The sequence below is a fragment of the Osmerus eperlanus genome, chromosome 4 (genome assembly GCF_963692335.1).
Source record: "Osmerus eperlanus chromosome 4, fOsmEpe2.1, whole genome shotgun sequence".
NCBI classification, from domain to species: Eukaryota; Metazoa; Chordata; class Actinopteri; order Osmeriformes; family Osmeridae; genus Osmerus; species Osmerus eperlanus.
In genome coordinates, this window is record NC_085021.1 from 10,742,287 (window position 1) to 10,757,367 (window position 15,081).

The window sequence follows — 15,081 nt, forward strand, 5'->3', positions numbered from 1 at the left end:
TCACACAAGCTGAGTGGGAGACACAGAGCTTTTGTGGTGTGTCCAAGTCCAGAGAACTGAAGGATTGTCCATCCATGGCAAAGACTCCCATTCCCTTTGACTATGGGACTCTTTGACTTACATTGAGACACTAAGTACCAGTCACATACTGCCCTTTTAAAATGTGGAAACTTGTTTGAGTGTGTGTGTGTGTTTGTCTGTGTACAGTGTGTGTGTCATGTGTCACACTGCTCATTATTTCATGTGGGTAAAGTTCATGACTTTCACGTGTTTTCTTCTTTCCTTTCAAGCTCCTCCCACAGTGACCAGCCCTCCGGAAGAGTCCATTCAGGCAGTGCGGGGGAAGACGGTGACCTTCACCTGCACAGCTGTGGGTGTGCCCACTCCCATTATCACCTGGAGACTCAACTGGGGGCATATCCCTGTCAGTGGCAGGTAGGTTCTCTTCTAGATTACCCCCCCCCTCCATTATCTCCATTATCACCCACAACCCCAGGCTCATTTCTAAAGCATGGAATTCATATTGTGATGCATCTTAAAGGAACATCCAAGCATGATTGAAAGGGGAGTACTGTATGTCATTTTGGGAACAAATTGTGAAACTGCATGGATTGTTCTGGAAAGTGGATATGACTTTTCCATTGTGTGAAAAGGAGTCTTGTAATGTAATTGATTGGAAACAGACCCTGAAGATTTCGAAACGTGTGTGGATTTGTCAGCTTTCCAATCTTGGCATCCCTCAAAATGAAATCGTCATGCGTAGTAGTTTCAGATTTTCTTAGTGAGCCCAGATAGCTGAGCCGCATTGGAAATGCATTTGGAAATGCGTCATGTTTCAATCAGGTCTGACTTTAATTATTCAGAATAGCTCTGCAAACTTGACTTAGCCTTTTTTGCAGTGCTGTGTGACAGTCATTCTTAATGGTGCCTGACCTCTGCCTTTTATCATTTATTTGGATAGGTTGCCACATCGAAAAGTTATGTTGTAATGAAAAATGACAGTAAAAACTAAGTAGCATCACATTCAGTAAGGACCCTTCTGACATCAATTTGTACTTTCCATACTGCCTCTCTTAAAAGGCATCCATGAGTAGGCAGAATAGACAGAAACTCAGTAGAACTGGGTCAGATGAGAGAAGAGCTGTGTAGCCCCCTTATGTACAGTGGGATATGCTGTACTAGTCCACCGAAAGCAATGTATTGAAGCGATCCAGCCACTGGCCAGCTTTTCTGCAGTCTCTCTGTAGACGCAAGCCCACAGTCCCTCCTCTGTCCCCCCCAGAATCAACATGATCAGTGAGAACGGCCGTGGCACCCTGATCATCCGCGACGTGAAGGAGGCGGACCAGGGGGCGTACACCTGCGAGGCCATCAACGCCAAGGGCCTTGTCTTTGGCATCCCTGATGGCGTGCTGAGCCTCACCCAGGTCCCCAACGGAGGTACTGTAGCCCTGCCACGTGCCGCATGGGCATCAGGCCACACAGCTGCCACCAATGGCTAGTCACAGACTAGTTCTTTACACTGCCTTGCTGCCTCATGCTTATACATTCCACAGTAGAGGAGAACATATGGGCAGTAGTCTTTTTCCTGTTGAGCCGACGTCGACAGGAAAGACATCTGGCCCAGCATTGAGCCAGAGTGCGTCGTTGAGATCCCCTAAATGTGTGTCTCTGTTCGTTGTGCACGTGTCCCGTCGTCCTACGTCGTCAGTTTCGTCATCTTCTCTGTACTCGTTGCCAGACAACTGTCCAGCGGGCCACTTCAGAGTGGAGGGCCGCTGCATGTCCTGCTTCTGCGCCGGCATCACCAAGACCTGCCAGAGCACAGGCCGCTACCGGACCCAGATCCACCTGCGCTTCACTGATGAGGACGACTTCAAAGGTAGGGAGGCCACTGAGGCCTGAGACCCTGATAGGATTACGATGAAGGACCACTTCGGCTAAACAAGCTCTTTGAAGAGGGTTTACCCACCTTATGACCTCTTGAGCTTTAACACTGAAGTGAACGGGTTGCAGATGAATCACATATCTGATTTGGAGGTCATTACTTGTACACTGAATTCCCCCCCCCCCTCTATATTTTTCTTTCTTTCCAGTTTTTTTTTACTGTGGAGTTTATTTTATTTATTTATTTATTGTCTGTTTTCATGGTACTGACCTGAGGAAAGTCTTAAGTGAGGCTTTGTGAAGTCGTAAAAATAATAATCTTTCTCTCTCTCTCATCCAGGGGTGAATGTAACATATCCCTCCAGACCAGGCACTCCTCCTCTCTCCTCCACTCAGCTCCTTATCAACACAGAAATGGAGGAGTTCCAGCTGGTCGACCTATCACGTCGCTTCCTCATCCTGGACTCCTACTGGATGCTGCCCCGACAGTTCCTGGGCAACAAGGTGATAATCTATAACTCAACCACCTCACTACACTTAAGATAGCAGTTATCCAATGACCAATTCATTTTAACTTTACTTTAATGCAACCATGTAACTACATGCAAACAATACCTGAAGTATAAACAGTGTAGGTACATTGGTATCATTATGTAGTGTTCAGAGTTTGCTATAGAGTTTAACTTTTATTATTTGTAGAATTTAGAGGTGTGTAAGAGGTAAGTGTATGTTATATGAGTAGTAGTGGTAATTGTATTTGATTCCTTATTAATAATTTTCCACAAGGAATGCAAATATAAATAAATAACGATGAGGCATTAAATTGTAATACTGTAAAGGGGCAGTTGAAGGTTGTGTAACCAAAGAAAGATCCATGTTAACATCCACTTACCTCTGGAAAGCCCAACCTCCCCCATACAACATTTCTCTTGTGTAAACAGTAATGAAGCAAGTCAAAGCAAATCCTCTATAAGTACAATGTTGTTAGTCTAGCTATTGCTATTTAGCTGCATGGAATGTAACATTAATGTAAAGCATTTGGCCATAGAGATCTACACTCTTTTCAGAAGAGAAATGTACGTAATAATGATATATCACACAGTCCCAAACTACAACATTTTCCATGTTGTAAGGACACTGAACTGTTCTGTGTTTAGATTGACTCCTACGGAGGCTCGTTGAAGTTCAAGGTGCGCTACACGCTGGCGCGGGGCCAGTCTGAGCCTGAGGAGAAGCCTGACGTGGTGCTGGTGGGGAGCGGGCGCAGGCTGGTGTATCGCCGGGGCAGGCCCACCCCCGCCAGGCAGCTCAACCAGAAAGACATCAAGTTCACTGAGGTGGGTGAAGCTCTCCAAACATCTCCACCAGCTTTGCTAGGGTTTTTTTGACTTTCTATTTTTATTTTACATTAGTCTACGTTATGTTAGCTAAATACTGTACATTCTTTATTACTGCAGGTTCAATTGTTCAATTTTGATATCTTATGTATTCTATTTATAATAATATAACTAGAATAACATTCTAGTTGTGAAAGCCTGAAAATCAAACATTCCATTGCCAATAACTCATATCATAAATCATAATATTAATGTGATTATGACAATAAACCACCCTCCAAAGCTGTCTAGTACTGTAGCAGGGAAGGGTCGACTTCCATACCTGTCTGATGAAAGGCTCATGTGTTGTGGTGACTGATCCTGGTTGCTGCTGCAGGAGAACTGGCAGCACTCTAACGGGCAGCAGGTGAGCCGTGAGGAGCTCATGATGACCCTAGCCAACCTGGAGAGCATCAGCATCCGCACTGTGTACGACAGTCACATGGTCAGCGTGGCGCTCAGCGACGTCGTCATGGACACCACCACCGTGGAGTACAGTATCCATGGGCCTGCCAAGGACGTGGAGGAGTGCAGGTGAGAGGTCCTAATCACACCCCTCGAGGGTGTATAAAAGCTGTAGATGGTATTTCCTTCTACCAACGACTATGTTTTTTTTTAAAAGGTTAAACTATCCCTGGAGTAAATGTTCAGGGATAGTGATTGTGCAGTGATTGACCTGAGCTTGTGAAAATTAACCTTGTCTGTCTGTCTGTCTGTCTGTCTTTCTTTCTGTCCCAGATGCCCAGCTGGCTACTCTGGCCTGTCCTGTGAGATGTGTACCTCTGGGTTTGAACGCGTACCGGGCGGAGCCTACCTGGGCACGTGTGCCGGCTGTAACTGTAACGGACACGCCAGTGCCTGTGACCCAATCAGCGGACACTGTTTGGTGAGCACAGTTCCTGATTAGTCAGCAGGCCTGTCAATATCGGGATTTGAACACATTTAAAAACTGGTCCTGGTTTTAAATGGTTTTCCCCTCCCTCAGAGTTGCCAACACAACACAGAAGGGCCTCAGTGTGACAAATGTCGACCCGGCTATTTTGGTGACCCCAGGCGAGGTCGCCCTGACGACTGCAAGCCCTGCCCCTGCCCATACACTGAGACGTCCCGCCGGTAAGAGGTCACCCATGTGACCACCCAGCACACTCATATACACAGACACCCACACAAACAAACAGGGAGAGCATCGGGGGACTGGAAAACCCTTTTTCCCTCAAGTAGGTTTATGTCTCTTAGGGGAAAGGAAAGGAACACTGGTTCATTCATTGGCTAGGTCATCCTCTGACCTGTCCACCACCCATTAACTCACTGCCTCATGCAGTTAATAATGAGGTTGAGCTGGGGTTGTGTGTTTGTTTAAAGGTTCTCTGACACCTGCTTCCTGGACCATGACTCTCAAGCTACATGCGACGCCTGTAAACCAGGCTACACAGGACGCCGCTGTGAAAAGTAAGGATGTGACCTCCAAACCTGTCCTGCATCATAAAAGCTCTGGAATACTGTCAGGATGTGGTGTTAACAGGTGAAGGTTGATTCATGATGCCTCCTGCTTCCCCCAGGTGTGCCTCTGGTTACCAGGGCAACCCCCTGCAGCCCAACAGCAAATGTGTTGTAATCCGTGAGTAAATTATTTCCACCAGAAGGCCAAACATTCTATAATCAAATTCAATAGGAACAGGTATTGCCTGGCTGGTTTCACCTATTCTGAAGTCTTTCATATTATGCGGCTGGACTTTTAAAAAGGCTCGACCCAGTGTAATGAATAACATTGGTGCTGGATGATTTACAGTAGGGTATGCTGTCACTGACCAAGTATGTGGAGGGGCTGAAACCCTCCCAGGTGCACCTTGCTCTGATCCAAACAGCATGTCCTCTCCTCCCCTCATCTCTCCTCCTGTCCACTCACAGAGAATGCACTGTGTGATAACAAAGGCACCATCAACTCCAACAGCAGGCCTTGCAGCTGCAAGGTAATGCAGCACAATTAAAACAGGAATAGGAAAGAAGTCCGTATTATTGTAATCAGTAGTACATCTGTTTATCATTGTACATCATACTCTAAATCTTTTATCTGACAGAGGACTTTATACTTTCTGGCATCAGTATCCTGGGCCTGTTTTGACCATTCTGCTGATATGGGATCATCTTTTTTATGACATCAATGATGAGCTTGACAGGCTTCTGCAGGACAGATGTGCAAACTCACAGTGTGTGTGTGTGTCTGCGTGTGCGTGCGTGTGTGTCTGACAGGCCAACGTGGTGGGTGCTCAGTGTGATGAGTGTAAGAGTGGCTCATTTCACCTGTCCCAGGCCAACCCAGACGGCTGTCTCCAGTGTTTCTGTATGGGCATCACCAAGCAGTGTGCCAGCTCGTCCTGGAGCAGGGACCAGGTACACAGCTCTCAGCCACCAGCACAGGGTCCAACCCAACCACTCACACGCACACGGGTAGTGACCAGGTCAAATGTAGCTTCAATGGCTTCACTATTCAGTGCGACGACAACACCCAAGGAGAATGAGAGAGGCTGACTGGGAATGAGGTTCCACTATGCTGAGTGTCTGTGTGTGTGTGTGTGTGTGTGTGTGTTTCAGGTCCGTGGTGGAGTGAACGGGCAGCTGTTCACCCTGTCCAACAGTGCCAACACCAGGACCATCACAGAGGGCATCTCCCAGAAGGGCACCCTGGAGGTGCTCTACCGCTCCTTCACCTCCATCCCCAGCGACATCTACTACTGGGTCCTGCCTGAGAACTTCAGAGGAGACAAGGTGAGGGGAGGAGAGGGTGGTGGTGGGGAGGGGGGGTTGAGGGGGGTGGGGGGGGTACATGATTCTCCTCAAAAGTTAGGATGAAAGCTAGATTAGTCTCACTCAGTCATGTCTCAACACGTTTCACTCATGTTAAGAGATTCAGAACTGCTCAATCACTTAATCTCTGGGTTTTACATTCATGCACAACGTGTGTGAGAGTTGAACTGTGACTTATCCCCCAGAGTTCTAGAGTGAAATACCTTTCCACCATCCCACGGGCCTGTTGTTGAACTCCTCCTTGCATGTTGCTGTCAGGTGACTGCGTACGGCGGTGAGCTACGCTACACCGTGAAATACGAGCCACGGCAACGCTCGCTGGTGATTGACGGACAGCCAGATGTGGTTCTCCAAGGCAACGGCATCTCCCTGGAGCACTTCTCTCAGACCAAGCCCCTCCCCCGTGTCCCGGCCACCATCACGGTCTCCTTCAGAGAGGTGTGTGCCTGTGGCGTGTGTGTGTGTGTGTACCGTTCACCACTGGGTACTACTCTGCCCTGTTGATGTTTTAGTGGTTTGTTTGAATTGTGTAATTGGATTACCATTAACCCCAACTCAAATTCACACCGTAATCTTCCGTTAAATCTCCTGATCTAATCCTGAGATTACTTCATCGGCCTCATTCCTCCCCCTCTCTTCATCTGTACCAGTCTGCGTGGCGGCGTGCCGACGGACAGCCCGCTACTCGTGAGCACCTTCTCATGGCCTTGGCGGATATAACAGTCTTCATGATCAGAGCCACCTATGCAGACAACATGGCTGAGAGCAGGTGAGAAGCACCCGAGTTTCTCTCGCAATTCCAAAGTGACACCACACCGCATGAGTGTCGGGTTAGGGGTTAGGTTGAGCTGGACAGAACAGACCTTGTAAGTGTATTCCTCCTTCCCGCCGGGCGCAGTCTGTCAGACATCAGGATGGACATCGCTGTGCCTCACTCCACCGGTAATGAGAGAGCTCTGGCTGTGGAGGAGTGTGCCTGTCCTCAGGGCTACAGAGGCCCGTCCTGTCAGGTACTGTTACACACACACATGCACACACACAAATGCACACACACACACACACACACACATGCACACACACAAATGCACACACGCACACACACGCAAACACATGCACTCTCTGTCACTCAGACATGCACGGTCACACATACACACACACACACACACACAATGGAAGTGTGTTACTATTAAAGGGGTTTGGTAAAAAATACTGTTGTGTGACGTCTTGTCGTCTGCAGGAGTGTGATGTGGGATTCACCCGCACAGGGTCAGGTCTGTACCTGGGCACGTGTGAGAGGTGTGACTGTAACGGACATGCCACTGGCTGTGACCCAGAGACCGGAGACTGTCTGGTAAACCTTACCCCCTCTTTTACCCATCCTACCTCACTGCCTCTGTCTTCTCCTGCCTCCCATTGTGTTCTTCCTTTCATCCTCCCTCTCTGTGGTCTTGCCTCCCCCTCCCCCTCACTCCTCCAGTGCCCGGACGGCACCTGCTTTGATCTTTGCTATGGAATGCACTTCCTCGGCACATCTTGATGTGGAAAGAGACTCTAATGTAGCTCACACGGGCATAAGATCTCACTCTCCCATGGGTCCTTACACGGTTTCTCCCTGGATGTGTGTGTGTGGGTGTGTTTTCTCTCTCATAGCAATGTCTCCATAACACTGCCGGGCCCAGGTGTGACCGCTGTCTGCCTGGTTACTACGGCAGCCCTGCCAGGGGAGATTCTCAGACCTGCCAGCCGTGCCCCTGTCCAGGGACCTCGCCCGGCAACCAGTCAGTTCCCTCCTCACACTCACCCTACAGCTGTCTTTTATCCTGAACAGAAAGTGAACGCTCCTGTACTGTGCGACGCACGTTAATATGAGGTCTGACGGAAGCCTCTTCCTGCAGGTTCTCCCAGTCCTGCCATGTGGACTCAGATGGACAGCCCACCTGTGATAACTGTCCCACTGGGTTCTCAGGGCGGCGCTGTGAGAGGTAAGGTTTCCCAGCCATCCCCTCCCGCCCTTGCCCCTCCAGCCCGCAGTGTTAGCTGGTCATTGCTCAGTCGTTGGTGGGTGCTGGGCTGCGCTGGACAGCGAGGTGGGCAAAGGTGACTCAGCGGGTTGGCTGGCACTGCCAGGTGTCATGTAGAGGGAGGGCTGAAGCATGTCTGTCTGTTTTCGTGACTGAGTGGTGTTAGTGACTTAGTTAGTTAGACAGGGATGGGACATGCAAACCTCCAGCAATGCCACCCATTCCAGTGATCTAGCAGGGGAGACATATCTGTTGGATTTTACTCTATGTGGTGCTTTTTCCTTGAGTTTCACAGCTGACAACTTGTCAGTGTGTGTTGTCGACTTCTTATCTTAGAAGTATATGGATTTCATATGTAATGGGTCACAGTCTAAGTAAAGTGTAACAAAGGAACTGAACTGAAAATCCAGTGTGAGAGAGATCTTGTTGTGATCTTTGGTGGTTTGGAGTTGTACTTGTGTCCTGAGGAAATCTTTTGCCACCGCTTGCTCTAGCTTCTGTGCCAGAACCTTTTTCACAAGCTGCTTTCTGCTTAAGCTGAACTTCTCCGGGTCACCATCTGTGGGCTTCCTGGACTTCTGTGGTCAGTGTTTATGTATTCTGTCAGAGGCATAAACGAGATGGCATTATGAGGACTTTGTCTGTCAAAATCTTTACATATCTTTGCAACTAGAAATGCAAAGATGTCAAGGTAATTGTGTTCATTCTTTGTATGTTTTGCTTTGATTTGCCCGTAAGTGCCATGTCTGATTTTGATGTTTTGATGTTAAGAACATCTACAGCAAACAGTTGTGGGGAACCAATTTCACAAGAGCAGTTCCTCCCATTGGGCTGTGGAGAAGCTGTGTTCAACTTCAGTCTGGAGAAAAGCGTGTACCCAGATGGGAGTGGAGATGAGCCCGAGTGGGAGGACACCACAGATGACTACATCTACAGGACAGTGACCACCTTTCACCCCGGGGATATAGGATCCTCCAGCTTCACCACCAGAAGCTTACTGTCCACCTCTGTCCTCCGCACCCATCCTACCACACGCTCCACCACCCATCCTACCACCCACCCCAGGACTGACATTATAAGGGTCACTTTGGACCAAAACGCCCCTAGAGTTCCACCTCCCTTCACAGCCAGCCCTGAGTCTAGGCAAAGCAGTTTCCACTTCCTGCTCCGGCTTCACATGAACCGCTTCAACAAGCGCTTGAGCATGCTAGAGAGCAACACCCTGGACATGAAGGACAGCCTCCAGTACATGAGGGGCCAGCAGAGCAACCTCAACATTCAGCTGGAGCGACTCCTGGCCCTGCAGTCGGCTGTGGACAAGACGGAGAGGATGGGTGAGCTGGAGAAGGGTTACAATGACATGGAGGCCCGGTTAAGCAGGCTGGAAGGGCGCTTGGAGATCCTCATAGACGGCTTCACCGCGCTGGCCCAGGAGATGGACAAGCTGAGACGCGGCCGGCACGTGGCCCGCTCCGCTCAGGAGAGGAGGGCTCTGCCAGAGCTCTCCATCTCCGTGGGAGCCACCATGTACACCACCAGAAGGCCCGCAGTCAGGACGAGCCCCACTGAGAGGCCACAGACCAGGGCCACAGTCCCTAAAAGCTTACCCACGCCCCAGCTCCCTGCTAACACTGCTAAAGCTTCTCACCAGGCTCTGCGTAAGCAGAAACCAACAGTCACTACATCTACAGTCAGACACACTCTTAAACCTAAACCACTGACTACTAAACCTAAACCATTGACTAGGTCCACCAAGGGTCATGCTAATGTAAGTTTAATTTCAAAACAAAAGACAACCCTTAGTAAAAACAGGACTAATTCTAAACCAAAAATTACAGCAATGCCTAAACCAAAGATGATAGTGGATAAGAAGAAGCCTGCTACCACTGCTAAAAGCCCTTCTAAAACCAGTCCAGGAAAATCAAGACAAACCAAAAATGCGGCAACCACAAAATATCAACTGACACCACCTTCTCACAAGTCCAGGCCATCAACAGAGGTAGCTAAAGGTCTTCCATCATCTAAGTCGGGTACTCATGCCACTAAAAAGGTGCCTCAACCAAAGAGCAAAGGTAAGAAAGACTCTTCATTTAGGGCAGATGCACCTGATTCAAAGAAGATTCCAACACGTGTGAAAACCACTGAACGAACGGCCAAGAAACAGCCCAATCCAAAAGTGATCAAACCAATGTATCCGTCAACCAAGGTCAAGGGCCAGCCACAAAGCAGAACTCCAGCTCCAACAGTATACCAGCTGGTCCCACCCTCTCACAAAGTGAATACAGACTCTAAACCCAAGGTCAAGACCATGAAGAAGGGGCCCTCCTCCACTGCCACCCTGCCCACTGAGACTACTGCTTCTAAAACAAAGTCCAAGACCACAGCCAAGTATAAGAAGACCACAACAAAGAAGCCAGAGCAGAGAAATAAGCCCCGCCCCCAGTCTGCTTCAGGTGTGTCTGACATTCTCAAACTGCTTCGAGGACACCAACCATCTAAGAAGACGAAAAATAAACCAGATGGTGGTCTTCACATAGTGCTTGGAAGGATGGCTATTCCTATCAAGATCATCCCCGATTATTAGCTGATTTGTGGATCAACACATTTCTATGTATATATATTCATATAATCTTAAAGTGACTTATGGTCCTGGTATTTATGCCTGTAATCTAATCTAAAATGGAAAACTGTATGAAGGGACTGTTGAATACCAGGGTTTCCCGCAGAAAATAAGTTAGTTAAGGTGGTAGGGTGGGGTTTGCCGTCAGTCTATCGCAGAGTTTCTGCGATAGACTAATGCATTCTGCAGAGAAGGGAGACTGCCGTTGGTCACGGTTTGGAATGGAAGGGAAAAAACAGGACAACGGTGAATATTGCTATAAAAAACAAAAAAAATGGACTACGTATTTAAGGCGGCAGGCGTGTGTTGCTTAGGCAGCCGCCTTAACTGAAAAGTGCTGCGGGACACCCCTTATACTGATGCTGTAGTTAGCCTGTTGATACAGACTGGATACGATTGTGTTTTGCTGATGTTATGTAACTATCAAAATAATTGCACAAAATTGTGTTTCCTTGAAAAACTTTTTTTTTTGTTAACATTTTGTAAAATGTTTGGGTGCTGATTTTTTAGTGCTGCTTATACACTGGAGAAACTACCTCAAGTATTAAACTCAGACTTCCGCATTAGGCTACATTGTGTTTCCATGATCAGAACCTTTCTGGGGTCATTTCTAAAACTTCCCTACATCAGACTTATCTTACCCTCACTTACCTAGAATGCAAACTCAAACTCACGCAAACAACCATGTCTTGTACAATAGCATCTGTAACCTGAATGTTCTACTATAAGGTGACATTGATGGAATAACCAGGTTTAAGACAAAACCCTCATTATAGGGTTAGGCAATACAGCCATATGATGTGTGGAGAACAGTATTTGAAGAGAGGTTGCCAAGGCGTTGACCGTCTACTTTTTAAATTACAATTGAAGTTTGTTTTCAGACTGAATGTGTGTATCAGTTTCTGTGTAAATCAAATGTGTGCCAGAATGATGTAGATAAATTGGATTTGTGCTTGTCATGTCGTGTGGCAGTTGCTGTTTCAACATTTTTGACCACAGGTATATACATTATTTAAAAAACATATAATTACAACATATGTACTGTGCATTGCCATACTGTCTGTAACTTGATTAATAACATAAACAATGAGAGCATATTGGTATCTAAACCATTCTCTAAACATATATTTGAATTTGACCACCTCACAACATAACATTCTAAGAGATAAGACAGGATAGGTTTTCCCAAAGACAGTTTATAGCATTGACGTCCCATTGAAGCTGTGTGTTGGCTCGGCTGTGGAACCCCGATGGTCAGGTAAGACTCCAGTGATCCGCTGGGCTCTTCAGCTGCAGATCTGGAAGGTGGTGTGCTTGCTGGGACAATGGGCATTCATCTTTTTACGTCATATCATTAAGGATATGAGGCCTACTCCAGCACACTGGTCTCTAGTTCCACTGTTGTCTCTTTCTTTGCTACGCTCTCTTGATTCAGTTTGACTTTGGTGTTTGGATGTGTTCAAGCTCTAATGCGTGTCTGTGCATAAGTGATTCCTCAGTTCCACATCTGTCACACTAGGAGAGAGATGCTTTCAACATCTGACACATGTTGAGTGGTTTAGCGTTGGCTGTGCTTTGTCCATCTCCAATGGTGGCAATATATTATACTTCTGCATCTGGGATGCAGTCAGTGGATTTGTTGTTGAAAGTTGGAAAATATGTTCAAGCATGTATCCCTCTTTGATGAGTGAGTAGTCCATTCCAGTGCATGGGATTTAGGGAGCAGAGAGTGTGGAAGTGTATTATGAGTTGTTGAAGTGTAGTATCAGTGGGGGTCCTCATGTAGAAATGTCTTGTGGAGGCCTGAGTGTGGTTGCAGTCTTATCTGGACCAGCACACTACACTCTCCCGGTTTTCTGCCCTATCACTCTGTTGCTCCATGTCTCCTTTGCAAATACACATTTTTACCTCAATGTCAATAATGCCATTTTTGGTATTTCAGATGTGCACCAGGTTACACTGGCAACCCCCAACAAGGAAAGAGGTGTTCCAACAACAAGGTTGATGGTATGTATGAGAACTAAGCGTCCAAGTTTAAAGTTGCTGTTGATTTCTGGACATCCAAAAACATTCTCAAACACGCAGTCGATTTTAACAATGTGTAGGCCTCTAGGTTTGCATTTGGATGAGGTATGTGTTTGGTAGAGTGAAGGCACACACGGTGATATGGCATGTTGACATGGCTTACAGACTGCTACACATGTGACGCGAGGGGAGCCCATAGCGGAGCGTGTGTTTCAGGACAGTGTCGCTGCAAGGTAAACAACAAACACCTTAGTAATTCCCAGGAACAAAAGAAGGATAATTGTATATTTGCACATCCTGACATATTATGAACTTGTGACTGTTAGTGTCTGGAGTGACCTGTGCTCCCCTGCTCACTCAAACATCACAATTGTTTTCCAGATGAACGTGGAAGGCTCGACTTGTTCCAACTGTAAGTCCGGCTTTTTCCACCTGAGCTCCGCCAACAGAGATGGCTGCCTGTCCTGCTTCTGCATGGGCGTCACCCAGCAATGCTCCAGCTCCACCTACTACAGGGACCTGGTATGGGCTGGATACACACATATCACTCCTACCAATACCTCTTCTATCCGGCCTCGGTTACTAGCTGTACAAGGGCTCTGCAGAGGCTGCCAATAATGCAATGGAAGTTGAGTTTGAGTTTCAGGGGATGTGTGTCTGATACGTGCTGCCCGGTGTCTTGTTCTCCAGGTGTCCTCAGCCTTTGCTCCAGGGAACTTCCAGGGCTTTGCCCTGGTGAACCGCCAGCGCACCAACCGCATCGCCACTGGCTTTACCGTGGAGGTGTCCACCGACGGCACCCAGCTCTCCTACAGCAACTTTGACTACCTGGGTCAGGAGCCCCACTATTGGCAGCTGCCTGGGGCCTACAAGGGAGACAAGGTCAGTAGCACCGTGTTGCTGTGAGCCTTCCTCTGGCCTGTGTGTCTCGGGCTCGCAGAGACAGGATCATGGGAGCCTCAGGGCTCAGTCCCTGAGACGCTGAACCATCATTTCCCCTCTTCCTCTGTAGACCTCTGCTCCAGCCTCTTCCCCCGCTGCTGTTTTCTGGTGCTAAGCTGCTTCTTTTTGCTCTGACATCTCTGGCATTCCTTTCCCCTCAAGCAGCAGTATCGCATTCTCAGGGAGTCAAGCTGTCTGAGACAGGCTGATCCTCTCTCACTGGTGGAGGGTTTTAACTACGATTAGTTTAGACTGGACGAGAAAGGCGGAATATCACGACGAAGCAGATGTTACATGAATGGCTCGCAGTAGTTGAACCCTTTCTGTCTGCTCTCCACAGAAAGAGCCTTTCTATGCTCGAATGAGAAGGGCTCCCCAGGTAAAACTGAAGACTGCTTGTCTTGGTGGTTTGGATTGGGGAGGTTAGGCATCATACGATAATGACTAGTGTGTTTAAAACAACCTGCAACCATCAAAGCCTGGTGTGGTTTGGAATTCAATGAAATGTTGCAAAAAGTCATGTGTTTACGTCCATTGAATACATTCCCAGTGCATTTGGAGTGTTCTGGAGTGTTCTGCTTTGTTCTGCTGTGCATGCGAAGCATGTTGTCCCTGTTACAGACAAACACAAGTTTTTACAGCTTTATACTGTAGTTGGACCTACATTTAGCGTAATTTTAAGTCATAATAATATTGTATTACCGTACTTGCATTTGCACAGAATTTTTTAAATATATATATATATATTCCACATCACATGATACATTATTTAGAACAATGAATCTGGACTACACAGTAAGGAGCAACTGTGGTCGTTCACTGTCTCTGGTAAAGCATACATCTAGATAAAGGACTTTCAAGGGTCACTCTAAATCTCTCTCATCTTTTAACTTAGTCCTGAGGCCGTTTAGCTGTGGAAAGCACCCACAGGTAGGACACAGGTCACGAGAGCTCGCTTTGTTCACATAACTAGAGCCCGTCGTCCTCCATGCCAGAGGAGCAGCTGAGGAAGGATGCATCCGTCTGGAGCCTCATGAGTCAGAACACCAGGGCTAAGAGAGCTAGCCAGGTACTGCCCCACTAGACCTACCCCATACTAGCCACTGACTAGCAAACTGACCCACACAGCATGTGGATGAGAAGACCACTGCCCCTACCACACCCCTCACACAGTGTGCCCCCTTCCCCTGACCCCCCCCCCCCCTCCCCTCACCTAACACACGATTAACCCCCGCCTTGCCGAGCGGCGTGACATTCCTGACGGCCCGTCCCGGCGGCCTGCCGTGTTTGCGGGAGCATGGGGAATGTGAGCATGGGAGCCGCGCTGAGAGAGCCCCTCCTGCCAGACGCATGGTGTCAGAGCAGGCATGCCTGAGGATTAGGACCAGACGGGAGCAAGCATGCG

At 48.0% G+C, this 15,081-nt stretch overlaps 1 protein-coding gene across 8 annotated transcripts in view; it reads left to right on the forward strand.

The window, feature by feature from the left end:
- The window catches only part of hspg2 (heparan sulfate proteoglycan 2), a 78,173-nt gene that overhangs the window by 34,009 nt on the left and 29,083 nt on the right, over positions 1-15,081 (forward strand). For 5 of the 8 annotated variants that reach the window (XM_062458903.1, XM_062458904.1, XM_062458906.1 and 2 more), the window contains exons 11-35: positions 291-435; positions 1,283-1,440; positions 1,742-1,882; positions 2,228-2,391; positions 3,045-3,224; positions 3,601-3,797; positions 4,002-4,149; positions 4,249-4,376; positions 4,626-4,712; positions 4,823-4,881; positions 5,172-5,233; positions 5,514-5,654; positions 5,856-6,029; positions 6,327-6,506; positions 6,719-6,837; positions 6,967-7,078; positions 7,306-7,419; positions 7,719-7,846; positions 7,964-8,050; positions 12,652-12,716; positions 12,900-12,967; positions 13,116-13,256; positions 13,425-13,616; positions 14,017-14,055; positions 14,650-14,745. In XM_062458903.1, coding sequence (XP_062314887.1) covers positions 291-435; positions 1,283-1,440; positions 1,742-1,882; positions 2,228-2,391; positions 3,045-3,224; positions 3,601-3,797; positions 4,002-4,149; positions 4,249-4,376; positions 4,626-4,712; positions 4,823-4,881; positions 5,172-5,233; positions 5,514-5,654; positions 5,856-6,029; positions 6,327-6,506; positions 6,719-6,837; positions 6,967-7,078; positions 7,306-7,419; positions 7,719-7,846; positions 7,964-8,050; positions 12,652-12,716; positions 12,900-12,967; positions 13,116-13,256; positions 13,425-13,616; positions 14,017-14,055; positions 14,650-14,745 — 3,125 coding nt within the window. The remainder of the gene's footprint in view (positions 1-290; positions 436-1,282; positions 1,441-1,741; positions 1,883-2,227; positions 2,392-3,044; positions 3,225-3,600; positions 3,798-4,001; positions 4,150-4,248; positions 4,377-4,625; positions 4,713-4,822; positions 4,882-5,171; positions 5,234-5,513; positions 5,655-5,855; positions 6,030-6,326; positions 6,507-6,718; positions 6,838-6,966; positions 7,079-7,305; positions 7,420-7,718; positions 7,847-7,963; positions 8,051-12,651; positions 12,717-12,899; positions 12,968-13,115; positions 13,257-13,424; positions 13,617-14,016; positions 14,056-14,649; positions 14,746-15,081) is intronic. The other 3 variants (XM_062458909.1, XM_062458910.1, XM_062458908.1) reach the window with 2 other exon arrangements.